Here is a 26,259-nt window from a genome sequence, read left to right on the forward strand (position 1 = left end):
GGTCTGCATAAAGAGTAGTGGCCTTAGCGGGCAGTGCTCTAGTCACCGATGGCAGAACCGCCTCCGGGGAAATTCAAAGTTTAGGCCACTTTCTCAAAGAATCGCACATGGGAACGATCAAAGTTTAGGCCACCCGAAGTTCTAATCGCACATAACAACTTCAAAGTTTAGACCACCACCTATTTTATATGATATACCGTATATCGATTCGAGATCGAATCCTTCGATTAAGTACACACCGTAATATCCATTTTAACTTGAGCACCCCAACTTTCTTATTCATCAGCTACTGCAAGTTGGCTAAAACGCCGCCGGGGCGCTCTCTGGGGCTGCTACTACGTCTAGGGCCTCTGACTTTCAACCCTAACCCATCTAACCAATGTACCCTCCCGACCTCGGGGAGGCTCGGGGGCTTCCAGGGCGCCGCCTAAGGAAGACCCGCAATCTGAGGTTGAGTGTCCCCGGCGGCGGATAACGCGTTATTTAGCTTAATTTTTTACGCCCGAATCTAACGGGCTCTTTTCGAAAAAAGAAATAAGAGTGTCTAGAGAGGTTCCTCTTCCTTGAACAGCGTCGCTGTCGAATTTGGGCTCTCTTCGCAGCGTCTCTGCTCCCGCGTCCACGAAGATCTCCATCAAGTTCTTGCCGACTGCCGTGCTCAGATCTCGCCCGATGAAGACTTTCAGTCCTTCGAGCAGCTTCTGGTTTTCGCCGCGTGCCTCGTCTTCGATCGCTTTTTTCGGGCTCCCGCCGCAGACGTCGAGAAAACAGTCTTTCGCTTCTTTGTTCTCGAGATAGTCGGGAGAGACGATCCAGACATTATTGTACAGCGCTTTGAGAAAAACGAAGATTGAATCTTCTTCTTCGAGGATTTCTTTTCGCGCGACGAGGATGTCGATTCCTTTTGCTGAATTGACAATGTTCATCGAAGTGCTTTTTCGCAGCTCGCGAATCTCTTTCGCTGTCATTTTCGTTTTCTTTTTCCAGCCGGATTTGTGGATGAACACTTTCGGGTCTACAAAAATTTGTCATTGTTCAATCAAAATTCTGGCTTCTGGGTCCGACCATGCAGAGCCTGTGTGAAAAGCTTGAGTCAGGGTCTGAAAGATCGAAACCGCAGAAATGGTAAGTTCCAGAAGCCGCAAAGCGGCTTTGCTTCGCGGCTTCTTTATTAAAAAAAGACGCTAGGTGGCTTTTCATTCAATATCTTTCAGAAACTGACTCAGGCTTTTCACATCGGCCAGGGGTGACCATTTGGGCATTGGGCATTTGGGCAAATCGGGCAATTTTCGGGCAAAAACGCTTTTGGGCGGGCATTTGGTCGGCTCAACGCCTGAAAATAGGCTGGGCAACATTGGAAAAGTCGGGCATTTGGGCATTTTCTGGGCAGTTGGGCACCATCGGGCAGTTGGGCAAATGCCCACCGGGGGAAATCATGAACGTGGGCGTTTTCCTGTCCGCTTATTGGTCGTTAAGCTCAGAAAAAAGATATAAGGAGAAGGTTCTGCAAGAGTGTGTGAAGTGGACCTCTATGGTTAGCTGTCTACCTTTGACCTCTTGATCCTTCTGTGAAATTATCCCTACCCTTAACAACCAACCCCTTCTTTGCGGAGATGGTTCTGCAAGGGTGTGTGAAGTGGACCTTCATGGTTAGCTGTCTACCCTTGACCTCCAGATCCTTTTTATCCCTCATTTTTCCAAGTTGTAAATTCCAACCCCATTTTTGAACCTCTTTTTTTTCGAGACGGTTATGCAAGAGTGTGTGAAGTGGACCTTAATGGTTAGCTGTCTATTCTTGACAACCTGATCGATCTTTTACAAAATTATTTTTAACCGCTTTTTAAATATATTTCAAACCTTCCAAATCTTCAACTGTAATAAATTATTGAGAGAAATTTAAAAAATTAAAGTTTTAACAAGCCCGAAATGTCGGGAAAATTTTTGCCCGAAAAATTGCCCAATTGCCCGATTGGGCATTCTGGGCACATTGGACTGGTCGGGCATTTGGTCGGCCCGGGTCTTGATTTTTGGTATTGGGCGGGCAATTGGTCGGCCCGACGATGATTTTTTGCCCAAATGGTCACCCCTGCATCGGCTGCCGAGCCCAGTGTAGAGACCTGACTCAGGGTTCTGAATTAGCTTGCCAAATTACCAACTAAATCAACAAAAAACTACTACGGGGGTTGAAGGTCTTGAAGACCCTGACTTGAGTTTTTTGAAGTTTTCTACATAGGTTCTCGAGCAAATACTGTTAGCTTACTGGAAGAAAGAGTCAGCTCAAATGAAGTTTCGTCCGCTTCGAATTTTTCTTTCGCCTTGTTGAGCAGTTTCAGAATTTTGGGATTTTTCGTCAAATCCGAAGCGGTTTTCCCGTTTTTGTCACAGCGGTGAGGATCGGCGTTGTATTCGAGCAGCAGTTTTGCCACGTCGAAGCGATCTTCGGAAACGGCGAGGATAAGCGGCGTCGAGCGTTCTGGACCACCGGCCACGTTCAGGTTCGCGTTTTCTTTGATCAGAAACTCGATGATCTGAAAATGCAAGAAGCTTATTGGAAAGGAGCGAGAAATTGTTGAACCTCGATATCTCCACAATTGACCGCGTCGTGAAGCGGCGTCAAGTTACTGTAATCTTTGTGGTTGACATCTTGGTCTTCGTTGACGAACTTCATCACCTCGGAAAGAGATCCTTTCTTGCAGGCGAGCTGCAGCTCGTTTTCGCCAAATTTCGTCAATTTCACCGGTTTATTGAAATATGCCGGCGACTTGGTTGGACTGCGCTCTCGTTCTTTCCGCTCTTGAGTTAGGTCTTGGTCAAAAGAGCCTGGAAAATAGAAAACACCGAATTTGTTAGAAGTTTTAATTGAAGTATTAAAACTTGATATATTTAACACCAACGGATCAAGAAACCGCATGCGGCTTTGATAGGCGAAAAACAGCCGAGCCTTTTAGAATAGCTTATTTAATAGCTGGGTGCTGCTGATTTTCAAAAAGGAAATGATTCGTCGAACTTACTAAGAGTAATGTCGCTGTCTTCGATGAGTTTCCGCTTGCGATCAGTTTTCTTTGCCGATTTCTGCTCGTTTTTCGGCGGCGAAGGCGTGCTCGAATCAGAAGAAAGATTGACCACCGTTTCGTCCTTTGCTTCTTTCTCAAAAGGAGCCTTTCCGTCTTCTTCGCTGTCGGAGGAAAGGGGAGCCACCGGTGGGATCGCCAGTTCTTTAGAAGGAGCCAGTCCCGATTTAGTGTTTTGAATCGGCTGGTTTTCTTTATTTTCCGCGTCGATCTTCCGCTTTTTTCGTTCTAAAAATGGTAAAAAAGCTTCATTCAATTGCTAGACACTGATCTCTGCCAGCTGTGAAGAAACCTAAGGCAGGATCCCGAAGAACTTCTTTTAGCTAAAGCCTTTTCATGCCCTGACTCAGGTTTCTACACATTTAGGAAAAGTACCGATCGCGCGCTGCCAGTTGAGTGCTTTCTTCTTTATTTCCCTCCCGTCTTTCGTTTTTTCGAGATCTTTGAACTCTTCCGAAGAGTTTAGCTTCTCCAGCGCAGCTAGGAGCCCGGCGTAGTCGTCTATTTTAAAATTCACCGGCATTCTGGAAATTCAAGAGAAATAAAAAAAAGGAGAAAAAGATTGACAGGTGTGCGTGTTTGGCTCTGAATAAATAAAGTTGAAGACAAAAAGGCAGAAAATTGAAACTAGCGAGAAGATTTTTCTTCTTCGGGATTGTAGCAGCCGCAGTCTTCGACGATCACCGGATAGCGGGTTTGGCCGGATCGGGAGCCCACCGACTCGATTTTTCTCAAAACGTCCATTCCTGAAAAGAGACAAGTCAAACACCAATTTTAATAGAGAAAATGAATCACCATCAATGACGTTTCCAAAAACGACGTGTTTTCCGTCGAGCCAGGGCGTTTCCGAAGTGCAGAGGAAAAACTGCGATCCGTTGGTGTTTGGGCCCGCGTTCGCCATCGAAAGCGTTCCAGGGCCCATGTGGTTCAGCTTGAAGTTTTCATCGGGAAAGGAGCGCCCGTAAATCGACTTTCCGCCCGTTCCATTTCGGTTCGTGAAATCGCCGCCCTGGAAAATTCAAATATGACTGCTTCAAAATCCGTCAAAAAGCTTACCTGCGCCATGAATCCAGGAATAACGCGATGAAAAGGCGATCCCTTGTATCCAAAGCCGGGGGTTCCGTTGCAGAGCTGAACGAAATTCTCTGCCGTTCGAGGAACGACGTCTTTTCGCAGCTCCATCGTGATTTTTCCGACTGGTTGGCCGTTTACCGACATGTTGAAGAAACAGTGAGGGTTTGGACCGGGGGAGACATCCGCTTCTTTGAAGGCAGTGGCGCTTGAATTTCCTTGGCCTGATTTGCCGGATCAGAATGATTTTAGATTTGGCACGAAATAATGACGCGATAAATGGACGATATTTTTGATACCCGCCGGTAGGCAGCCAATCGGCTGACAGATCTAGAAGAAACAATCGGTTCTTGATGCGAAAAAGCACAAGAAAAAAATCGACAGAGTTGAATTTGGACTCGATCCTCCGCCATGATAATGTCGCGATTTCCGTGGCTTCTTTACTTTTCTCTATTTTTTATGATTTATAAATTCATTAAAACAAACAGTATTTTTTCTGATCCGATAGCCATATTTTCTCTGGGATCTTCCTCCTAAGAATTGAGAAATGATCAAAAGGAGAATTTGCTGCGCGCGAGTTTTGGCTTTTGGGATTGGCCGCCGGCGATTGGCCAAAAGAAGAAATTCTCAAAGCCACGTCGAAAAAGAATGGGAAAATCTGGGAGAAGAATTGAGAGAGGAAAATGAAGACTTTGATCGTTTTAGCTTGCGTATTTTTGTCAGAGAAGGTTTTCGCGAGAAAATGGGAGGACCAGATGGATAGAGCCTCTTTGGTGCTGGAAGAAATTGGGGAGCGAATTGAGTTGCCGGTTTTTGTCAGATCTCAGAGGTAAATAAAATAGTGGAGTCCATAATGGATAAAATTTTTATCGGGCGAATAATTCTTTGAGTTCTCCATTTTCATGGATTCTCTCACTGAAAGACCTTTTTAACGGTTTTAAATCTGGTCTCGGCAACCTGTGTTTAAAACCTGAGTCAGGGTCCCAACGATTTTTACGAAAAGGCTCGTTTTATTTTTGTAAAACGGAGCCGAAAAGCCGTTTTAAAAAAAAACGCTTCTAGACTTTTCGTCAATTGATTTTTGGAACCCTGACTCAGGTTTTTAACACAATATGCCGAACTAAGAATCCGTTAAAAGGGAGACCATCTTTTTTTTCTGAGAAAATATCGTAGAAATCTTATTGTTCATCGTTATTTTCTGAAAATTCCGAGAAATTTTGAAATAAAAAATATTTCAGATGCTCAGATTGCGCGTTTCTACCTCTACGAACTCGCGAATTCGAAATCATCAATTCCACCTCCCAAATCGGCTGGATCGACACTCGCTGGCCCTCTCAGTTCCAGTTCAAGCTCAAAGACGGAGAAATTCGCGAATCAAATTTCATTAATTTCGCGGAAAACACAATTTTCTCGTTCAAAATCGGAGAAAATAGTGATTTCGCTTTTCAAGAATCACCTCAAAAAAGCGAAGATTCTTCTTCTTTGCAACAAATCGGAGCATTGGCGATTTTTGCAGGTTTTATTTGGAAATTGAACTCTTTTCTCGACGCCGAAAATCGAGGAAGAGAGCCAGTTGTGGATACCTGGCGAGGAATAAACGTCGCGTTCATGGTTTTTGTCAATTACGGCGGTGGGGGCTACTGGTGGCTTCAGCACTCGCCTTGGGACGGAATCACTCTCGCCGATTTGGTCATGCCTTCTTTTCTATTTTTGAACGGAATTTCTATCGCCTTGCGGAAAAAATCAACGAAGAGGAGGAATTTGAAGAGATTCGTCAAGACTTTCTTTCTTGGGCTGATTGTCAGCAACAAAGGAAAGCTGCTCAGTTTGAACTTCGATTTCGCGAACTGGAGAATTCCGGGTGTTTTGCAGCGAATCGCAATTTGTGAACTCATCGTTTCTGTCCTCTCCTTTTCAAATTTCGCCCTTTTGACAGGGGTTCTGCTTTTTTACTTTCTCTGGTGGTCAATTTACTTTCTCGCGACTCCCTTTGATCTTCCCTCCTGCCCTGCTTCTTACAACGGTCCTGGTGGAATTTCCAGTAATTCGCAGTTCTTCCATTGTATCGGCGGATCCTCAGGAGCGATAGATCGCTTCTTCCTCGGAAATTCCCACCTGTATCAATGGTCAACTGCGAAAGGAGTGTTTTACCCAGAAGAACACTTTAAAAATCAGCCGATTGTTTTTGACCCAGAAGGAATTACTGGCACTTTTTCGTCGATTTTAACCGTTTTCTTCGGCTTCGTGGCTGTAAAGATTCTTCGAAAAATGGAGAGTTTTCAAAGAAGAACGTTTCTTTTGGGAATCGGCTCAATTTTAATCCTCATTGGCGTCAATCGCGCATCAACTGTTCCCTTCAACAAAAACCTTTGGTCCGACAGCTTCGTTTTCTTCACCGCCGGCTTCAATTTCCTAGCGCTCCTTTTTCTCCTCGACTTTTCTTTTCCCCTTTTCGCCCGACTCGGAAGAAGATCGATGTTTGTCTACGTCGGTCACACCTTTCTCCGCGGCTACTTTCCCTTTTCCTGGAACTCTTCACTCCCCCCTACGCACGCTTCAATCTTTTCTGAAAACCTCTTCGCGACCTGTTTATGGCTCGTTCTTGGCAATATTTTTGAATCTTTTTCTTCGTGACTGAAAAAGTGATTTTCAGTCCTCTTCGATCTTTTTTTGAACAACTCAATGATTTTTCTTTTTATAGAATGGCAGTCAGTGATTGTATTTTGATTTTTTGTACAGCGATTTTTACTGCCTCCTTGTCGGAATTTATTAGGTAAGTAGCGATTTTCTTTGTGGGCTCAGGCGACAAAAAAAACTGCGACGAAATTTGCGTTGGCAGCTTTTCGGCATCTTATTGGCCAGTTAGTCAAATGCAGGCTTTTGATTGGCTTTCCTTGAAAGATTTTGGGTAAAATTGCGTTGTTGGATAAACTACCATTGTCAATACAAGAAGTTATTTGGCCAATAAAAAGTCTGTATTTTACTAACAAGCCAATCATCAGCCGAGTAGCCACCCTCACTAATTTCTTCGCAAATTTTTACAATCTAAGCCACTAGCGCTTTTTGAAGCCTGAATTTTGAATTGATTTTAGTTATGTTTTGGTTTACCGGAAAGAAAAATATCAAAGACTCAACTCTTCGATGGAAAAGGCCGCTAAGGTGGGGGTTTACAAGCTTTTTCAATCCAGCTAGTAGAATTTTTAGAAACTAGCGGAAATGGACAAGGGAAGCAAAAAGTACCAAAAAGAAGAAGCGAAAGTCAAAGACATGTCCCGCGAACTCCAGTCCGTAAGTTAAAAAGGGACAGAAAAGTGGAAAATTAAAACTCTGTTCAGACGAAGCTGGGGTCGATGTTTGCGATGATGCTTGTGTTTGGTACGATCGTGTCAACTGTTTCGTCGATCTACGAGGGCCAGAGCGTCGCCGAGCTGCCATTTGAGCCGATCTGGTTTTTCAAGTCGTTCGCGCAAAGAGGACTCATCAACCCGAAGCCAACTGACTGCAGCTTCATCTTCATCGTAAGCAAAGCCTTTTCCGAGTTCGTTTTCCAACCCTTTCCCAGTACATTTTGTCGACGATGTCTGTCAGACAGCCGATTCAAAAGCTGCTCGGCTTCGCTCCTTCGCGGGCGGCTTCGAAACTTTCCAACGCTGGAATGCAGCCAGCTTCCTTTACCGACGCCAAGAATACTTACGGCTCCGGCGCCTATTAATTTATCTGTCTCAGCGAAAAATTCACTATAATTATAGGCTATAAATTATAGCCTATAATTTATAGCGATTTCGCAATTTTCTGAGAATCGACGAAAACCATTTTTTAATGAAAAATTTTCAAAATTTCTTTCCTCCAAAATCTCTTCAACTCAACGAGAATAAAACCTGTCATGATTAATCAAAGTAAAAATAACGATTTTAGACAGAAAAAGAGTTGGCTTAATGTCATGTCACTTATAACGGGAATCGAGGAAGCAGTTCTTTGCGAGTGGTGTCCCGAGTCGCAGCTCCCTTCCTATCTGGGCACGGCTTCGTATGCCAACCAGCAAGATTTAGGAAATTCCAAAAATGAGATCAATATTTATGCACTCAATGATGATCAGGGACTGTTGTGGAAACTTAAAAAAAATTATTTTTTCATGTTAAAAAGCTCAGTTCTTGGCTCGTCACCCTGTGTAAAATACCTGAGTCAGGTTTCTGGATGAATCAAATGAAAAGCCTATTAGCCGCTTTTTTGCGGCTTCATTTCTAATAAGGCCGCTATGCGGCTTTTCAGTTGACTTTTTTAGAACGCTTACTCAGGTTTTCTGCACAGTGTAACGGTGCTACTACTATTATGCAATACAAGTTGCAGGGCAAAGTTCTGGAGAATTCTAGAAGCGCAGCGCTTCCGGCTCACCGTCGCCCCTAGCGAGCACGCACCTGCGGCGAGTATATAAAGAAGCGTAACCGCCTGAAATGGGCATCCGGACTGAGTGTCCCACTGAGATAAGATTAAGAATAAAGTACCCTTTTTTACTGTAACCCCTTTTGTTATCTTTTTATATGCAATTGCAGAGATAGTATAGAGATAGTAGAAGTAAGCACCCTACATTTGGTGTCAGAAGAATTAAACGAACCCGAGCCGAGAAGATCTAACAGGTATGTAAATTGGGAGAAAACAAAAAAGTAAATAGGAATTTAAGTAAACAAATAAGACAGTATATAACTCACTCCTAAAGGCCTTACTATTAATTTCAGCCCTGAGTCATTGCCATATCTTGCATCCAGAATTCTGGCCCCAAGTTTAGTGGCTCACACCTGAACAGGTGACAGTTTTTGACCTTATATCGATGTTACCCGTTTAGGAGCTAAATTACCCCCTGATTTGACATGAGGCCATTGTAAGACCTGAGCGGTCGCAGGGATACCTGTTGTAATGCCGCCGGGCTATGCGTGCCGGAATCAAATCGGAACCCCCTAATTATGTTTAATTACCCTCTGATTTGACATGAGGCCATTGTAAGACCTGAGCGGTCGCAGGGATACCTGTTGTAATGCCGCCGGGCTATGCGTGCCGGAATCAAATCGGAACCCCTAATTATGTTTAATTACCCTCTGATTTGACATGAGGCCATTGTAAGACCTGAGCGGTCGCAGGGATACCTGTTGTAATGCCGCCGGGCTATGCGTGCCGGAATCAAATCGGAACCCCCTAATTATGTTTAATTACCCTCTGATTTGACATGAGGCCATTGTAAGACCTGAGCGGTCGCAGGGATACCTGTTGTAATGCCGCCGGGCTATGCGTGCCGTAATCAAATCGGAACCCCCTAATTATGCTTAATTACCCTCGTTTTGACTCGAGCCATGCAAGCACTTGACGGGTAGTGGGAGATCGAAAGTCCTGAAAAGGTCAGACTCCCCGATACGTAATTTCTATCAAGCTTGTAAGTGCCAAAAGTCAAACCGGGAATCCACTAATTATGCTTATAATAAGTTATACATTGATTAGCTTCTGAACTAGGCTTCGGCGTTACAATCAGGGTGAAAAGGCTATATAATTGGTTAATATAAGTCTCCTATAAGTAAAAGAAATTCTCTTTACATCAAAGATCGGATCTTGATTGACCGCACGAGTGTCAAAGCACACTAATCGGATATCTCGGTCTTTCCTCTGATCACGAGTACCATACTCCCCATCAGTAAAGATCATGTTTGTCCATTACACAGCTCACACACACGCGCGAAGCCAATAAAGCTTCCGCTTGATCACGAGTTTTTTTTACAAAAAAGGGGATAAGTGGCAATAAATCTTAATTTAAGTTTGGTCTGGCTGGCATTATCGTTTTTGTTGCCAAAATTTCGCTGATCATCAGTTCGCGACGTCAAATTCGTCGTGAAGACGTCACCAACCGGCCAACGCAAAAACAAATGAAGAACGAGGGATAGATCGGTTGTTGCTATCTTACTTTCTAACCAGAAGTTTGTTTTAAGACTGAGATCACATAAAATAAATACCGAAAGGCAAATTGAACAAGCATTGGCCGAAATGGAGCGCGCAATCAGGAACAAACAAGGGGATGAGGCAGTAAAGAAAGCATTTCAGAATCTGGAGAAACAAATAAAGGAACCCGAGACTCAAAAAGAACCTAGAATAGTAAAGGAGAAAGTAGACAATTCAAAAATGCCCGTCGGTCTTAAAGCGTCTTCTTTCGGGCTATCTCAATGGAACCCGAGTGAAAGCTCCTTCTTGGACCATTTAAGCTCATGCGCGATATGCTTCAAAGCGGCACGAGCCCAAGGAGTAGATGAATCACAACTTTGTTCGCTGCTCCTTACGACATTGCTTGGCAAATTTTCCTATATCGACCAGCTGATACCAGAGACAGAGCGAACGAGCTTCACAAGATTTACATACTCATTGATGACCTTCTTAGGAGTGTCCCGTTCAGACCTCAGCCGAAAAATCCATAAAACAATTAAACGGCCTGGCGAATCCTTGATTGCCTTTCTTTCAAGACTTAACCTTATGATAAAACTTGCCAACAATGATAATGTTAGTTCAGGAGATGCGACAATAATGTATCATCGTATTATGGCAGTGGCAAGCGATGCCACGAAGGTGGAAATAAAGAGGTCGTGTGAGAAAAAATTGGAGAACCTAACCCTAACTGTACAAGATTTAATGGACGCATGCATTTTTGCTCAGAAACTGAGAACAGAAACAGATGAACCCGGAATTTTCGAAATAAGAACCTTTGATAATGAAGCGTTAGAAAGCGAGTCAAGCGGTAATAAAATTCAAAATTTGTCAACGTGTAAACTAATTTAGACGAGGAGAATAACGGCGAAGAAGAGTAAACACCGGAAAAAAATAACATGAAAATCAACAACGATTATTTAACGAATTTGATTCGATAAGAAGCAAACAATTTTAAATTAGAGAATAAGATCTTAATTTATTAAGAATGACTCGGAACGATAAGAACCAGCGAGTCTCAATACTATTACTAGCCATGAGCGACAGTTTGAAGAATCAAGGTATAATTGATATTTCGTGGTATCCACCGAAAAGTGATATTGATGAGATCATCGATACCCATTCTCAACTGAATAACCTTATTTATATGAATCCAGATTCAATCTGGACCATAAGAGATCTGATTAAAAGAAATGATACTACGATAAGAAAAACAATCCTCCTGAATGTAACATCAATCGTGTTGGAAAAAACTCCCGAAAACGAAGATCTAATGAGAATTTTTTACGCCGCGCTGCTTATTCTTCAAATCGCATCCCAGAACCTAGAAGAGGGAGAGTTCGTTCGTCAGGAAATCTTTTGCTGGCTTCCCTTGAACGCTCGACGAGATCAACGCATTGTTGAAGCATTCAATTCATCAAGAAGACTTAAAAAACTTGACTGGAAGGAATGCATGAATCTCAGCCTTCGTTCGATCGAGGCTGCTTTCAAAAATATGGACAAAAAGTATTCAACTACAAAAATAAAACGCAAAGGCCTTACTTCAGAAGAGAACTCAGAACCAGCAGGAATAATTAAAGATAATGAAGAGACAGCGGACTCTTCTCGACCGAATCGACCCAAAATTGGTAATACGAGTCAAATCAGTCAGCTTGAAGATGAATTTTGTTTAGAAGCGGAAGAACAAAGAGTCAATAACTTTTTCGAATTTTGGAAAAGAACCATCACTGAGGAAAGAACCGACGAAGAAACAGATGACCTTTTGAAAAATCATCAAAAGTTAATTGAGTAAGCATTGTAAGCGATATTTAAAGTCAAAACCTTTTAAAGAAAAACGGTACAGAAAAGTACTTCACCGAGCGAAGACGAACATAAGAAAAAAATAATGCAAACTGAATTCCAAAAACAACGGCATACGAAACAATTGAAATCGCTTTGCCTTAAACCGAAAAATCAAAGACGACGAATAAACTGATTTTTTTGTTCCAAAATTTAAAGCGATGAAATGTTTAGAATGCCGACAGTCGTTTTCATCAGTTGAGATAACCTTGATGACAGAGAAGACAGGGAGCTGCTGTCAAAATAAAGGTAACCGGATCTGACAATCTTAATTCAGGAATCATAACGATTTTGAACTAGCATACTGGGTGGTGAGTCAGTCCAACGAGTTGGAAATTGGATTCACAGCCACCAAGAGTAAACCGAGCCAGGTGACAAAAATGACAAAGATTATCCTAGGTTTATCAATCAAAGTCAATTTTTTTTTTCACATGTTTAACGAACACAACGAGAGATAAATTTTTTACCCTCCGAACGAATAGAATGGCTTTGGCTACTTAATATGATCTGTATTCTTTTTTGTTTTGCATGAAACGGATACGTCCAGTAGAAGTCATTCCGAAGGTTCTTTCAAGTAAGTATATTGTACAGATCCGAAGAAAGTTGTTTTAGAACAATGATATGGCAAGCGATAATAAACGCTGCGGTTAATTAACAGAACCTAGATGTCAATCGACGGCTCATTTGCGATCAAGGACACTTCAAATGGCCTCCCCAACGATGACGAGACTGAAATCTGTCGACAGTGAGAATGAGAGGTGGTCGTTACAAAGTCAAAACAAAGTCTAGGATGTAAGAACGAGTCGGAAGCAAACGAGAGTGAGAGAAACCCACCGGGTGTCCGAAAGAAGTAACCTCGTACCGACAACAGTGGTCTTTTTTGTAAAGGTACTCCTCCCAAGGGGAAGGGTCTCAATAGAATGCCTAGTCATATTTGTTGTTAAAGGAGAACTACAAAAGAAGATCAACAAGAACAGGAAAATGATGAAGATTGTTTTCGCTGTAAGTTTACCCTGCCAACACCAGTCGTAAGAATAAAGCAGAAATCGATCTGATGAGGTACAGTTTGTCATTCGATACCGAAATTCTTCACGAGATATTGGTGGGGAAGGGTTTATATGACAAGTAGAGAATAACACTATTTTGCGATAAGTTAAATTGAGGAAAATTTCGACGAGACTTGGAATGCGATTCGTCAACAATTTGTTTTTGAGATCATAACGCCTTCACAAGCCATCCTTCAAAAACAAAAACTTAAATTTTTTTACCCTCATTATTTTCGAGACGCAATACGAATGTGAGATGAAACAAAACCAGTAAACCAACTACCTGTTTGATTGAAAAGAAAGAAACAAATTTCTTGGTTCACAAAGTTCTCTCCTCCCGCACTGAATCAGATAACCGGAACCATTTTGCATCATGCTATAACTTGGCGCTTCAGTCACGCGCCGAACATATTTTTTTTGGATTTCGAGCGCCTTGCGGCTACAACAGTGCGACTCCAAGCGGCCGGGCTGAAACTTCTTTTGCGGGCAGGGGAGAGTGTAACGGTGCTACTACTATTATGCAATACAAGTTGCAGGGCAAAGTTCTGGAGAATTCTAGAAGCGCAGCGCTTCCGGCTCACCGTCGCCCCTAGCGAGCACGCACCTGCGGCGAGTATATAAAGAAGCGTAACCGCCTGAAATGGGCATCCGGACTGAGTGTCCCACTGAGATAAGATTAAGAATAAAGTACCCTTTTTTACTGTAACCCCTTTTGTTATCTTTTTATATGCAATTGCAGAGATAGTATAGAGATAGTAGAAGTAAGCACCCTACAACAGGTTGCCGAGTGACTCAACCCGAGTCGAGGTTCAGTTTCTGTAACGGGAAAAAGCTCGCTCGCGTTGCGGGAATACCTCTTCCCGGCCCGGCTCACTCGTTTTGCTGGGTGGACAGCAAAAAAGCGCTGGGCAGAATTGTGGTAGGACTTGATAATGGGCTGATAAACATGTACGATGCGAATGCGATTTTGGACGGCTCTCAGGCGCTTACTGGAAAGGTAAGTTGATATATTTCTTGGGGAAAGTAATGACAGTAGATTGAGGAGTGTCTCGGATTAGACCCAGATTCAGTAGTAGTGTTAGGCGAAAACGAAGAGGTAAAAAATAATCGAATTGTTTGCTGATTAATTTGAAATCATCAAATAAGCAACAGCAAAGACTTACATCCATAATTTCATCCTGGGTTCGACATCCTGAGTAGAAAACCTGCGTCAGGGTAAAAATGCTTAAATATAATTCTAAAATATAAAACGACATTTATCAAAGCTCTTTTTTACCCCGACTTAGGTCTTCCACACAGTCTGTCGAACCAAGATTTCATCCTTTTCGGATCTCATCATGCTAACTTCCCCTTTTTTCATTTTTGCCTCCAAATTTCAATTACTTTATATTTTCTATTAAAACTGATTTTCTCAGTGCATGAGGCACACAGGAGCAGTGTCGACGCTGGATTGGAACCATTTCCAACGAAATCTTCTCGCTTCCGGCGCTCAAAATTCCGAAATTTTTATTTGGGACATGAACGCGCCCGAGAAGCCGATGACGCCTGGCGCAAAGATCCAGCCGCTTTCGCCAGTTCGCGACGTCAAATGGAACGCAAAGATTCAGCACATTCTTGGCTCTCTCATCGGACTGCCCAGTGGAACGCAAGCGGTAATTTGGGACTTGCGCAAAAACGAGCCGATCATAAAAATCAGCGACAGGAGTTCGCGGCTGTCCGCGTCTTCGATGGCCTGGAATCCAAACAACCCGACTCAGTTCGCCGTCGGCAGCGAGGATGACGAGAGACCAGTGATCCAACTCTGGGACGTGAGACAAGCGCAGCAGCCTTACCAAGTGATTGCAGGAAACCAAAAAGGAATTACGACGCTAGAATGGTCAAGAGACGATCCGAGACTGATCCTGAGCGGATCCAAGGACGGCCGAGCGCTCATATTCAACGTTTCGGACGGAGCCCTCGTCAGCGAAATGCCACAACAGCCGGGATTCGTTATTGCGACTACGTTCAACAGAAGACATCCCGATTTGGTGACTGTCGCTTCCGCCGAAGGAGGCGCGCAGGTTTTCGACATGATGGGTCAGCCAAGCGCGCCAAAGCTTCAAAGCCAGAAGCAAACTGCCGCCCTGGACGATGCGTTTGGCGCGTTCGAGGCTGCGCCAGCGCCAGTAGCGCCCATCGAAGCGCCGTGTCCGGAGCCCTGCTCGCTGCCGCCAGCCTGGTTCGGTCGAAGAGTCGGCGCCGCTTTTGGCTTCGGCGGGAAACTAGTTTCTTTCGGAAAAGGAAAAAACACGCTCGAAGTGAGGCAGATTATCACGGAGCCAGATGTGGTGGAAGAGTCGAAGTCGCTGCTGCAGTCGCTGGAGTCGGACACGAAAGAATACTGCGCCAAAAAGCTCGAAGCTGCGAACGATCCAAAGGAAAAATCCGTCTGGAAATATATCCACGCGAGAAGCGAGGCTGATAGCAGGGCGAATTTCTTGAATCTTCTCGGCATCAAAAAGGTTTGATTTCATTTTTCGATGTTTCTAATTTTTTTGTTATTTAAAAAAATATCCGTAAAAATGATAATTAGAAGGAAGAGCAATCAGTGGAATTACCACTTGCACAGGAGGTAGGCTAAAAATCACCGAAAACCCAAAATTCTAACAATTCTAATTTCTAACCCAGCTGGGCTCTTCATTTTGCTCTAGCGCTACCAATCGCAAGAGCTCTTATGATAGCTACGAAGTCGTCGATAAAGTGGTAATTTTTTTATCAAGTAGATTGCTTTAAGAACAAGCCTTTTTTTCCATTTGCTAACTCGATAAGATCATCCTTATTTCGCGACTAATTTATTTCTACGACATTTTCGTCTTTACAAGAAGTTTGATTTTCCGCTTCAGGAAACCCCAGAGCCCGAAACAGAAGCATCGACGGAAGAGGGTTTTTCGATCGTCGATCCGGTCACTCCGCCCGTCGCTTCTGCCCCGGTCGATGAATCCGACCCCTTCGCTGATATTTCTCAGGCGAATGCCGAAGTCCCTGCTCCAGCTCAAACCGTGAGTTTTTTTTTCAAATCATTCTAAATATTCTACTCGTTTTTCAGTCGGAAATCAAGGAAGAAATCGCTCCCGAATCAGTTTTACCAGATCCAGTTTTCAACATTCCGACTGACGGCTCCATTGATTCGCAAATCGCAGAAGCTCTTTTGGTTTCCAACATCGAAACTGCTGTCAAGGTATTTTTAATTAAATTTTTTTTTCCTCACGAAATTCATCAAGATCTGTATCGAGAACAAACGATTTTCGGATGCACTGATCATCGCGAAAATCGGCGGAAACGAGCTGCTCGAGTCAACTATTCAAACCTATCACAAAAAGGTAGAATCATTCTTTTGGGGTGATATTTTTAACCTATTCTGACAGAACGAATCTCCGATCGCCGGTTTGCTCCAAACCATCTACGCCCAGAACTGGCAGCGAATCGCCCAGGAAAGTGACCTTCAAAACTGGAAAGAAGCAGTTTCTTCCATTCTCACTTATGTCCCCGACGCGGAGCTTCCTTCCCTTCTCGACATCATCGCCGGCCGTTTGGAATCATCTGGAAAATCTGAAGAAGCGGCGGCGGCGTACATTATGTCGGGCAACGTCGACAAGCTTGTTTCCTGCCTCAAAAAATTCTTCTACTCCGGCGCGGCTGCTTCGGAACTGCAACTGCTCGTCGAGAAAGTGTTGATTCTCCGACAAACGCAAAACGTGACAATCGGCGACGAATCGAACTCAGTTTTGGAGTCTTACGCGATGCTCCTCGCCGCCCAAGGAGAATTTGCCGCGGCGATGGAGTTCTGCGGCGGCGCGAGCGAACAACTCACCCGTTTGCGAAACCGAATTCTCAGAACGAACACCGCTCAGAATCAGAATCAGCCCGCGCAGACTCAAAACTACAATCAGTACAATCAAGGAGCTTCTTCGTCTTTTAACCAGTACGGGCAGCCAGCGCCTCAGCCGGTTTCGTCGATTCCGAGCGGCCCGCGCTCCAATTTGCGACGAAACAAAACTCCACGAAGCAACCATGTACCCACTCCAGCTACGGCGTTCACCCCCGCTCCAACCCCGACTAGTCATTTCTCCCCAACACCGGTGCAACCGCAATCCTTCGCCCCAACCCCCTTCACTCCTTCCCCAGCTCAACCGCCGGCGCCGTTTACTCCACCACAGTCATCTCCCTTCACCCCTGCCTCTGCGCCGAGCAGTTTCGCTCATCCAGTCCCGTCCTCTGGATTTGCGCCAACCCCAGCGCAAGTGTCAGCTCCTCCTAGTTTCCAGCCCGCTAGCAGCGCTGTTATGCCTCCTATCAACTCCCCCTCTCAGCCAGCAAGTGCTAACTCTTTCGGGGCTCCTCCTATGGGCTCTTCGATGCCCCCCATGGGCGGTGGCTACAACAACTTCTCAGCCGCCGATATTTCGCATATTCCGAAAGGCCCTTCTCCTGAAAAACCAGAGTCGACTCCTGGCTGGAACGATCCGAGGAGCAAGCCAGAGTACGCGAAGGCAGTAGATTCGTCAATGCGATTGAACAAGAAAAAGAAAGCTCCAACGATGACGGCTATCGATTCAGCGAATGTATTCCAACCGGCGCCAGTTCCGACAGGAATGGGAATGTCTGGCGCTTTGGGTGGCGCTCCACCAATGGGAGGCGGTTTCGGGGGAATGCCGCCTATGGGGACTCCAGTGGGTGCCGCTCCGCCTATGGGAGCGCCTCAAAATGCGGCGCCGATTCCGTCAATGTCGATGAACTCTGCAATGCCTGTTTCTGGAATGAACAATTTGGCGAGTCAACCAAGCCACCTTCCAGTTTCTCGCGCCTCCGCTCCTGCTCACCCAGGAGAAATCGAGGAACCAACCGGGCCAAAAGCTAGCGCCCTGGCAGTTGCAAAAGCGCCGCTTCCGGACCAATTCTTGCCGATTCAACAGGCGATGGACGCGCTGCTGGATCGCTGCAAACAGTCGCCAGTGATGAAACCCATTTTGAAGAAGAAAATCGACGAGGCGCAAAAACGATTAGCAATGCTTTACGACAAGCTCAGAGCGGGAAGCTGCTCTCAACTTGGTTAGTGTTCCATTTTTTATGATTTTTCGGAAAAATTTTAATTCAGGATACTTTTTATCTAGACCGGGTAATTTCGTTGTCATTTGTTTTGTAAAATCGTTGATTTACTTTTTCTGTAAAGTCAGAATATGCTCAAACCGATTGATTTCAGTCACCGACGCTCTGCTGCAAATTTCCGACGCGGCGGAGAAGCACGACTACAGCCGCGGCCTGGGAGTGGTCCAGTTCATCGTCCAGAAAGCGAACTTTTCCGAAGTCTCGTCGTTTCTGCCCGGCGTCAAGAACTTGCTCACTGTCGCCTCTCAGCTCAAAGTCTAACCCTGTCTTTGATTCCTGTGTTCTTCGAATTCTAGCGCGTATTTAAAATATACATTCAACTTTTCCTTAGGGCGTATTTTTTATATTTTATTTTGATCTTCGCTTCAACTCCCAAGCTGGGCTTGGCAACCTGCGCAGAAACCTGAGTCAGGGTCTTGAAAGACTGCTTATTTTTTTCTAAAAGCTCTTTCAGGACGCTGACTCAGGTTTCTACACAGGTTGCCAAGCCCGGTCCCAAGAAACAACAAAAATGTGCAATGTTCCTTTTCTTACTTTTCCCAGTTTAGTCTTATTCTCTTCCTTTGTTAGTTTGAATTAAGTTAATTAACTAAAAATATCCATGCATTATTAATATTGTCTAAAAAGTGCAATCTAAAAAGTGGATCTACTTAGAATGAGCGCAAATACGATAAAACTGCACGGTGCAAACTATTTGAGGCAGAGGCTGATTTTGGCCACAATTTCCGGCAAAAATCTGAAAATTACGAAAATTCGAGAATCGGAGGCCGATCCGGGCTTGGTCGAGTACGAAATGAACTTGTTGAAGCTTTTAGGTAAAAATAAGAAACGGTTTAAGCCAAATACAAGGTTCAAAAATCAAAAATTTGTTTATGTTACAGTTCGGTCACGGATACAGGCAACCTGTGTAGAAAACCTAGTGAGCAAAGTAGTTGATGATAGATTAAAATGGCTCTTTTGAACCTTACTAAGGTTTTTACACAGGTTTCCGAGCCAAGACCTCTTCATCGCCGCTTTTTCACAGAAATGCGGCGGCGGGGGAAGTTTCTTTCGCGGAGCACTGGGACTTTAATCCCTTGTTCAGAGGAAATGACGAACGGCACAACGATCAAAGTTAACGAAACGGGGACTATTTTGTTTTACTCGCCGGGAATGCTCACCGGTGGCGTAATCGAACACGAGTGCAGAACAGAGCGCTCCGTCGGATACCTTTTGGAAGTGCTGCTCGCGCTCGGCCCGTTCTGCGCAGAGCCGCTAATGGTGAGAGATTGATTCCTTCGTGAAATAAAAAAAATTTTTGAAAAATTCAGGTGACTCTGAAAAATTGCGTAACAAACAGCTCGAGCGACGTTTCAGTCGATTATTACAGACACTCGGTGATTCCTGTTCTGCGCCAGTTCGGATTATACGACAAAGACGACTACAAGTTTGAAATCAAAGTGAATAAGCGAGGATCAGCGCCGCTCGGCGGAGGCGAAATATTCTTCTCCATGCCTAATCCGAAGAAATTAAGGGCTTGCGTCTCGCTAGGTAAAAGAGAGTCAGCACTTGTCTTGTTAATGGTTAACCTTTGTAAAGACCTGAGTCAGGATCTGAAAGATATTAAATGAAAAGGCGCGTAGCCCCTTTTTTAGGTTAGATTTTCATGGAAGAACTTTCAGACCCTGACTCAGGTTTTCTACTCAGCTCAAGTCAGAATTGGTTCACTAAAGCTGTGTTCAGACGTGGGTAAAATCAAACGAATCCGAGGCACAGCGTACTCGACCCGGGTTTCGCCGCAGACACCGGGGAGAATGGTGGAAGCGGCGCGCAGCATTCTGAACGGTTTCCTTCCAGACGTGTATATTTTCTCCGAAGCTGCCAAAGGAGCTGGATCAGGCAAATCGCAGGGCTACGGATGCTGCCTTGTCGCCGAGTCGACGAACGAAAACGTCAGAATCGCGGCGGAAGTGATGTCGGGGACGAAAGACGACGGAATGAAGAATCTGACGGCGGAGGATATTGGAAAAATGGCCGCGCTGGAGTTATTAGAGGTAAGAAACGGAGAAGGAGATAAAAGCGACGTTTTGTAGCTCAAAAATTGTCGGATTTTTTGTAGATTTTAACAAAGTGCTCGCTTTTTGAAAGTGTTTTTCAGGAAATCAACGTTGCGGGAGTATGCGACTCAGTAACCCAGCCATTGATGATTCTGTACAGCGCGCTGAACCAAGCAGACGTGTCGAAGTTCGTGAGTGGAATGTTGACTCCTTACTCGGTGGAAATGCTGCGCAACATGAAACTCTTTCTGGGGATCACCTTTCGACTGGAACTCATTCCAGCCAAAAAGCACAAAAAGAACGAAAACGAAGGAATGAAGACGGGGAGCGACAAAGTTTTGTTGACCTGTATTGGAGTTGGCTATCAGAACTTGAACAAGGCTACGCTGTGAAAATGCACAGAGAAAATAACAGAGGAAATTCAGATTCAATTCGGAAAAGGAGTTATTTTAGATTGAAACTTGAGAGAGCATTTGGTGAAAAATCAAAATGAGTGAGAACAATGGAAGCTCGAGGGAACCAGCTAAAGGTCGAGGGTCGCTTTCTTTAATTAGAGTCCTAAAGAGACAGTTTTTGGGATTCCTAACGATGTTATCGTTGTCCTCGGAATCAACGATGATTATTGGCTAACAAGAAAATTGTTAGTTAGGGGTTCCATTTTAGCAATCACAAAGCCTTACGTCTTAGAGCCTCAAAGATAGCGGTCTCAATTTTATCGGATTTGATATTCCTCAATGGGCCCCTTTCAAGGAAGGTGGTTAATATTTGGGACTCCCCATTTCTACTAGTATTTTGCAAGAAATTATCCTTCAGAGTCTCATCATGAGTCATTATGTCCTTATTAATGACCCTTCGTATCAGAGCACAACATCATCCTTCTGACAATCCGAAACCCCTTCTATCCGATCACAACGTCAGTCCTTCACAAAGCAGCAGCGCGATTCGGCGACATCAAGAGGATCGTCATTTTCAAGAAAAAGTTCTTGCAGGTATTGTGTTTTATTTCTTCCATTGTCGCTGACTTTATTTCTTCGAAACAGGCGATGATCGAGTACTCGGACATCAAAATGGCGATCCAAGCGAAATCCGGTCTCCATGGGCAAGACATTTACTCGGGCTGCTGCTCCATCAAGTGTGAGTTCGCCCGGACGGACAAACTCAACGTCTACAAGGTATCGGCTCGGCAACCTCTGATGAAAACCTGAGTCAGGGCGCCGAAAGAGTTTTATCAAAAAAATCGGGACCTTCTTTCAGCACCCTGACTCAGGCTTTCCACACAGGTTGCCGAGCTTATGTGCTAATCTGCCAATTTCTTAAAAAAAAGGTGACGAAAAAATTAAGAATGACGACACGACTTGGGACTATTCTGTCTCTTCCCAAGGCCAAGGGCAAAAGAAGCCGTGTGGCCTTTTGGGCGACCGTCCCATCCTCCCCAATGGCGCGGCTCCCTTCACCGCCGAACGAGAGTCCGTCCCGCCGCAAGTTCCGTTTCCGGTTTACAACGCAGATGGACACAGGTATCCCCCGCCGCGAGGAATGGCGCCCCTCGACCCGCAAGCTTACAATGCCGGCTTCGAGAGATACCCTCCTCAAGAGTCCTGCAATACTTCAGTCGTCATGGTAATTCTCTAAAATTTAGAGTCTAAATCCGATCGACTTCTTGAGCTAATTTTAAACAGGTTTACGGAGTGGACGACAACATGAGCTGCCAGCGGCTTTTCAATCTTCTCTGCGTTTACGGAAATGTGCTCAAAGTCAAGTTTCTTCGATCAAAGAACAATACCGCCATGGTTCAGGTAACTTTTTCTGCAATATCGTCCGACGATATATCGTGCTTTTTCATAGCTGGGAGACCCGCAAGCAGTGGACCGTTGCTGCCAGTTACTGACCGGGACTCGTCTTTTTGGCAATTTGCTGACTCTGGCACCTTCGAAGCAGCTGCACCTGGTCGACACTTCTTCGGCGATCTTCGACTTGAGCGACGGCTCCCCTTCGTTTATGGACTTCTCGAGCTCGCGGAACCACCGCTTCACCTCGCAAAAGATGGCAGCAATGAACAGAACGCAAAAACCGAACAAGTCGCTTCACTATTACAACGCGCCCATGGACTTTTCCGAAAAAGACATTCAAGAAATCTGCTCGAAAGAAAACTTGACTACTGTCCAGATTAAGGTAAATCAATCTGTGCCAGGCGGGCAACGCTCTTTTCGAGACCCTGATCATTTTTTCTTTTTCAAAGCCTTACTCAGGTTTTATACACAGGTTGCCGATCTAAGGAAAACTGCAAAAGTAAATGAATCTTCTTCAGGTTTTCCCGCCAAAAGACTCGAAAGTGAAGACTTCCAGTGGAATCGTCGAGTTTAGCAATACCGAGGAAGCAGTCAAGGCTCTCGTTCTTCTCAATCACCGTAAGATCTTTTCCAAAACAGCTGCGAATTCTTAAAATAATTGTAGTCGAACTTGAAGGGCGCCAGATTCTGAAACTCTGCTTTTCTTCAACGAAATAACTGCCTGAACGTCGCTACAACTCCTATATTGCTGTCAAACCCTGAAACTAAGAAGAATCGCCTCTTTCGGACGCGTTCTCCAACTCTGCAACAAAACTGATCATTCTCGCTATCTCTCTCTCGAAGAAAAAGGACTCTCCTGCTAAAAAGAGCTGATTCCGCTTTTGAGAGAATTCTCCAATCAAGTTTTTTTCAATAACCGATCTTTTTTAATTATTAATCTATCTCGAGAAAAATCGATCTTATTTAATTTCCTTATCTTTCTTTTCAGTTTAATTTTTAAGTTATCAAAGCTACGATTTCGTGAAATTTTCAAATTTTCTGGTTTCCCAGTTAATTTTCTCTTTTGAAAAGTTAGAACTGGAGATTCTAAAAAATCATGATTTCTTTGCTTGATTCGCCTTTACCATTCATTTTAAGTTTAAAATTCAGCTTTCCTTTTTTTTCATTTTTGCCCAACTTACATTTAGTTTTCCCATTCAACTTACTTCGCATTTTCTTTTTATTCTCCCTCGCGGTCCTCTTTTTTTCTCAAGCAGTTCTCAAAGTCTAATTCTATCCTTAAAAAAGATTTTACCAAAAAATCCGGTGACGCACAATTAACGATTTTGCTGATCACAAAAATTTCAAACAAAAAAAGAACTCCACAGTTACAGTTACTTACAAGGCTGCTCCGACAGTCTTTAACATTCAAAGCCGGGAAGCGGCCGGAAGCGACAAAAAATGCAAAAAAAATCGCGACAAAAATCGCGACAAAAACGCCCGTAAAAATTTATGTCGCAAATCTTTCGTCGACAATTATGTGGCTATTGTCGCCGAGAATAATTGTCGCAAAATTTTGTCGCGTGCTGCCGCTTCCCCAAAAACACCATCTGGAATTTTATACTGACTCACCAAGACCGTTCAGTAGTATTTATCCTCCATTTATAACTTTCGCTACCCCTCGGCATGATTTAGGGTGCGCTCGTGGAAATCCTTCCGCGGCCTTGAATTTACACAACAAACTGATTCAACAGACAGTCAAATGATTACCAACAGAAAAACGAACTTTCTTTTTTCATTTGCTCAAATGACAAAATCAAAAACCACAATCTTGGGGTACAGACGCTAGCGCGGGCAAATGCTTTTACGGGCCAATCAGATGTCGCTCTTTTCCGCTTTGGCGAATCAGAAGCCGCCACAGAAGGCTCGCGCCCGCCTAGCACAGAACAAGACATGACATGACATAAAACCACATTTTTTGCAATTTTACCATCACGACCTTAAATTTCTTTAGGGATCGACAATCACAAACTCATCATCACATCTTTATCCTAACTCCATTTATTATTTCCAAGAACTATTTTTCGGCTCTCACGATTTCAAAAAGTCCCTCTTCCAATTATTTTTACCTCTCTATTTCTGAATAATTTACTGATTTCTTAGTCAATTAATTTCCAATTCACGTACTAAAAATTTTAATGCTTCCTCTTAATTTTAAAAAAGAAAAAACTATCTTCAACTATCCCTTTTTCACTAGCATTCTCTGCCCTTCTTATTCTAGTAATTCCCGATTTCCTACAAAGGTACCACTTTTGAGGAGGCAAGTCTCAGTGTGCGATTTGTCCCGATATCGTTTTTTTAAGTTACCTATTTCTCTAAAATCCTCGAAGTGCCTCTTTCTTCCCAGACCAATTTCTATTCATCTCAGTTTGGTGCCAGTTTCAGTCTCTTTTTCCGCCGCCAGTTACAGTAATTCCAGCCACACTCCGAAAAAAAACTAACTCACGTGGCTTCAATTAAAAAAAACCGGCTGGTTCGAACAGACTCGCTCAAAAAATGCAAGCGACGCGTGGTGTCGATTGCTCGTTAGAATTTATGTCAAATACTGTCTACCTCACAAGTTCAATCAGTCTTGTTATTAAACTAAAAGCTTCTAAAAGGTCTTTCTTCATCTTTTTTTCGTCCCTAGAATGGGCGTTTTGGACGCAGTGGGCATCCAGTTTTGCAACGAATGCAACAATATGCTCTACCCACGGGTATAAATTCAGCTCGCGTGCAGTGCCAACAACAAAGACTAACAAACTCAAAAATTGTGAAAGTAGAAGAGTTTATGCCATTTCTTGAACTCCTGTTTCTCTGTAGGAAGACAAAGTGAATCGAGTGCTGCTCTATCAGTGCCGGAACTGCGAGCTGAACGTCGAAGCTGAAAGACCGTGCATCTATGTGAACAAACTCATCTCCACCCTGAACGAAGTCAAGCAGATAAACACGGACGTAGTCATGGTAGGGTAGAAATATTAAGCCTCCTAGTAGCCGACTTTAGGATCCGACTCTGCCAACGACTTCGCACATAAACTGTCCCCAATGCAACGCCAACCAAGCGGTGTTCTTCCAGTCCTACTCGACGCGAAAAGACGCGAAGATGAATCTCTTCTATGTTTGCAAAATCTGCCGTTACAAATGGACATGTGTCGAGTGAATTCCTCAATGTCTCTATTTTTCTTTTTTTCAGAGCAAAAGCATGAACTCTCGATTGATCGCCGTTTCGCTGCGATCTCTGAAGGTTCAGAACGTCTCGGTCGTTGGTTCCGGGCTGATGGGCGCTGGAATCGCCCAGGTCGCCGCCCAAACTGGCCACAACGTCGTCCTCAACGATTTGAACGACGCCGCTCTTGGCAAGGCGCAAAAAGGTATCGAAAAGTCGCTTGGCCGCGTCGCCAAGAAAATGGGCGACGAGGGTGCAAAATTCATCGAAGACACCATGTCGCGCATCACCTTCACGACCAGCGTCGAGGAAACCGCTGCCAACGCCGACTTGGTCGTCGAAGCGATCGTCGAGAACCTCGCTGTCAAGCAAAAACTCTTTGCTGATCTCGAAGCTGGCGCCTCGGCCAAGTGCATTTTGGCGACTAACACTTCTTCCCTACCTGTCAGCGCCATCGGCGCCAACCTCAAGGTAGAAAATCGAAGATGATTAAATCTAACACAGTTGAGGATACGACTCGATTCGGCGGTCTCCACTTCTTTAACCCCGTTCCAATGATGAAGCTGCTTGAGGTGATCAAAGCGAACGACACTTCGGACGAAGTGTTCCAGGCGATGCTCGACTGGGGCAAGGCGATGAACAAGACCACTGTGAAATGCATCGATACTCCCGGCTTCATCGTCAACCGACTTTTGGTGCCCTACCTGATGGAAGCCATTCGACTCGTCGAGCGAGGCCACGCCACCAAAGAGGATGTTGGTAAGCGATCATTTTGAAAAAGCAGAGCTCAGGCCAATTTTTTTTAAAGATATCGCGATGAAACTTGGAGCTGGGCATCCAATGGGTCCACTCCAGCTCGCTGATTACGTCGGCCTGGACACTTGCAAGTTCATCCTCGACGGCTGGCACCAGGAGTACCCTGACGAGCCGCTTTTCAACCCCGTAGAAACCCTCAACAAACTCAACGAAGAAGGCAAAATTGGTATGAAGTCCGGCGAAGGATTCTACAGCTACAAAAAGAAGTAAAAAGAGGATAACTGAAGTTATACTTTTCCCTGTTTTGAAGCCCTTGATCCTGAAAACCACTATTTATTCATGTATAGTTAGTTCTTTCTTTTCACT

At 44.3% G+C, this 26,259-nt stretch overlaps 10 protein-coding genes across 20 annotated transcripts; 8 read left to right on the forward strand and 2 right to left on the reverse strand.

Annotated features, from left to right (window-relative positions):
• Positions 1–473: 473 nt before the first annotated feature.
• Positions 474–3,628, reverse strand: LOC145697507 (uncharacterized). 2 transcript variants are annotated; one of them, XM_081774725.1, is made up of 5 exons: positions 3,447–3,628; positions 3,012–3,299; positions 2,576–2,793; positions 2,261–2,528; positions 474–1,015 (listed from the first exon to the last, which is right to left on the reverse strand). In XM_081774725.1, the coding sequence occupies exons 1-5, from the start codon at positions 3,592–3,594 to the stop codon at positions 489–491; spliced, it is 1,449 nt and encodes a 482-aa protein (XP_081630851.1). In that variant the 5' UTR covers positions 3,595–3,628; the 3' UTR covers positions 474–488. The 2 variants fall into 2 exon arrangements, with proteins under 2 accessions (XP_081630851.1, XP_081630850.1); XM_081774724.1 differs by having other exon boundaries at positions 2,576–2,820.
• LOC145697512 (peptidyl-prolyl cis-trans isomerase-like) lies at positions 3,627–4,754 on the reverse strand. The gene is made up of 4 exons (XM_081774739.1): positions 4,651–4,754; positions 4,128–4,366; positions 3,867–4,080; positions 3,627–3,817 (listed from the first exon to the last, which is right to left on the reverse strand). The coding sequence occupies exons 1-4, from the start codon at positions 4,652–4,654 to the stop codon at positions 3,699–3,701; spliced, it is 576 nt and encodes a 191-aa protein (XP_081630865.1). The 5' UTR covers positions 4,655–4,754; the 3' UTR covers positions 3,627–3,698.
• On the forward strand, positions 4,701–6,805 carry LOC145697506 (heparan-alpha-glucosaminide N-acetyltransferase-like). The gene is made up of 2 exons (XM_081774723.1): positions 4,701–4,971; positions 5,381–6,805. The coding sequence occupies exons 1-2, from the start codon at positions 4,826–4,828 to the stop codon at positions 6,774–6,776; spliced, it is 1,542 nt and encodes a 513-aa protein (XP_081630849.1). The 5' UTR covers positions 4,701–4,825; the 3' UTR covers positions 6,777–6,805.
• On the forward strand, positions 6,765–7,854 carry LOC145697513 (calcium load-activated calcium channel homolog). The gene is made up of 5 exons (XM_081774740.1): positions 6,765–6,915; positions 7,235–7,301; positions 7,347–7,430; positions 7,478–7,660; positions 7,705–7,854. The coding sequence occupies exons 1-5, from the start codon at positions 6,845–6,847 to the stop codon at positions 7,852–7,854; spliced, it is 555 nt and encodes a 184-aa protein (XP_081630866.1). The 5' UTR covers positions 6,765–6,844.
• A 171-nt stretch (positions 7,855–8,025) lies between these two features.
• LOC145697505 (protein transport protein Sec31A-like) lies at positions 8,026–18,504 on the forward strand. Of its 4 annotated transcripts, XM_081774718.1 has the most exons (11): positions 8,026–8,236; positions 13,813–13,979; positions 14,025–14,078; positions 14,398–15,483; positions 15,555–15,593; positions 15,650–15,724; positions 15,865–16,020; positions 16,068–16,199; positions 16,243–16,341; positions 16,387–18,070; positions 18,222–18,504. In XM_081774718.1, the coding sequence occupies exons 1-11, from the start codon at positions 8,026–8,028 to the stop codon at positions 18,386–18,388; spliced, it is 3,870 nt and encodes a 1,289-aa protein (XP_081630844.1). In that variant the 3' UTR covers positions 18,389–18,504. The 4 variants fall into 4 exon arrangements, with proteins under 4 accessions (XP_081630844.1, XP_081630846.1, XP_081630845.1 ...); XM_081774720.1 differs by lacking the exon at positions 15,650–15,724; XM_081774719.1 differs by lacking the exon at positions 14,025–14,078.
• On the forward strand, positions 8,244–13,795 carry LOC145697508 (uncharacterized). 7 transcript variants are annotated; one of them, XM_081774728.1, is made up of 6 exons: positions 8,244–11,885; positions 11,928–12,185; positions 12,237–12,307; positions 12,602–12,681; positions 12,726–12,824; positions 12,883–13,795. In XM_081774728.1, exons 1-2 carry the CDS (start codon positions 11,086–11,088, stop codon positions 12,070–12,072), a joined length of 945 nt encoding a protein of 314 aa, XP_081630854.1. In that variant the 5' UTR covers positions 8,244–11,085; the 3' UTR covers positions 12,073–12,185; positions 12,237–12,307; positions 12,602–12,681; positions 12,726–12,824; positions 12,883–13,795. The 7 variants fall into 7 exon arrangements, 6 of the variants coding, with proteins under 6 accessions (XP_081630854.1, XP_081630856.1, XP_081630857.1 ...); XM_081774730.1 differs by having other exon boundaries at positions 8,244–11,725; positions 11,771–11,885; positions 12,602–12,824; XM_081774731.1 differs by having other exon boundaries at positions 8,244–12,185.
• A 237-nt stretch (positions 18,505–18,741) lies between the features above and the next one.
• Positions 18,742–26,257, forward strand: LOC145697509 (putative 3-hydroxyacyl-CoA dehydrogenase B0272.3). Its single transcript, XM_081774734.1, has 4 exons — positions 18,742–18,753; positions 25,165–25,608; positions 25,647–25,896; positions 25,946–26,257. Exons 2-4 carry the CDS (start codon positions 25,174–25,176, stop codon positions 26,161–26,163), a joined length of 903 nt encoding a protein of 300 aa, XP_081630860.1. The 5' UTR covers positions 18,742–18,753; positions 25,165–25,173; the 3' UTR covers positions 26,164–26,257.
• LOC145696181 (RNA 3'-terminal phosphate cyclase-like protein) lies at positions 18,783–20,592 on the forward strand. The gene is made up of 5 exons (XM_081773177.1): positions 18,783–18,942; positions 19,212–19,387; positions 19,438–19,657; positions 19,850–20,160; positions 20,265–20,592. Exons 1-5 carry the CDS (start codon positions 18,783–18,785, stop codon positions 20,553–20,555), a joined length of 1,158 nt encoding a protein of 385 aa, XP_081629303.1. The 3' UTR covers positions 20,556–20,592.
• Positions 20,586–24,591, forward strand: LOC145696180 (heterogeneous nuclear ribonucleoprotein L-like). The gene is made up of 8 exons (XM_081773176.1): positions 20,586–20,692; positions 21,025–21,152; positions 21,204–21,335; positions 21,505–21,783; positions 21,843–21,959; positions 22,009–22,335; positions 22,472–22,571; positions 22,618–24,591. Exons 1-8 carry the CDS (start codon positions 20,653–20,655, stop codon positions 22,668–22,670), a joined length of 1,176 nt encoding a protein of 391 aa, XP_081629302.1. The 5' UTR covers positions 20,586–20,652; the 3' UTR covers positions 22,671–24,591.
• Positions 24,626–25,158, forward strand: LOC145697515 (DNA-directed RNA polymerase II subunit rpb-9-like). The gene is made up of 3 exons (XM_081774741.1): positions 24,626–24,688; positions 24,795–24,935; positions 24,976–25,158. Exons 1-3 carry the CDS (start codon positions 24,674–24,676, stop codon positions 25,129–25,131), a joined length of 312 nt encoding a protein of 103 aa, XP_081630867.1. The 5' UTR covers positions 24,626–24,673; the 3' UTR covers positions 25,132–25,158.
• Positions 26,258–26,259: the final 2 nt, after the last annotated feature.

The sequence above is a fragment of the Oikopleura dioica genome, chromosome 2, assembly GCF_907165135.1.
Source record: "Oikopleura dioica chromosome 2, OKI2018_I68_1.0, whole genome shotgun sequence".
Lineage (NCBI taxonomy): Eukaryota > Metazoa > Chordata > Appendicularia > Copelata > Oikopleuridae > Oikopleura > Oikopleura dioica.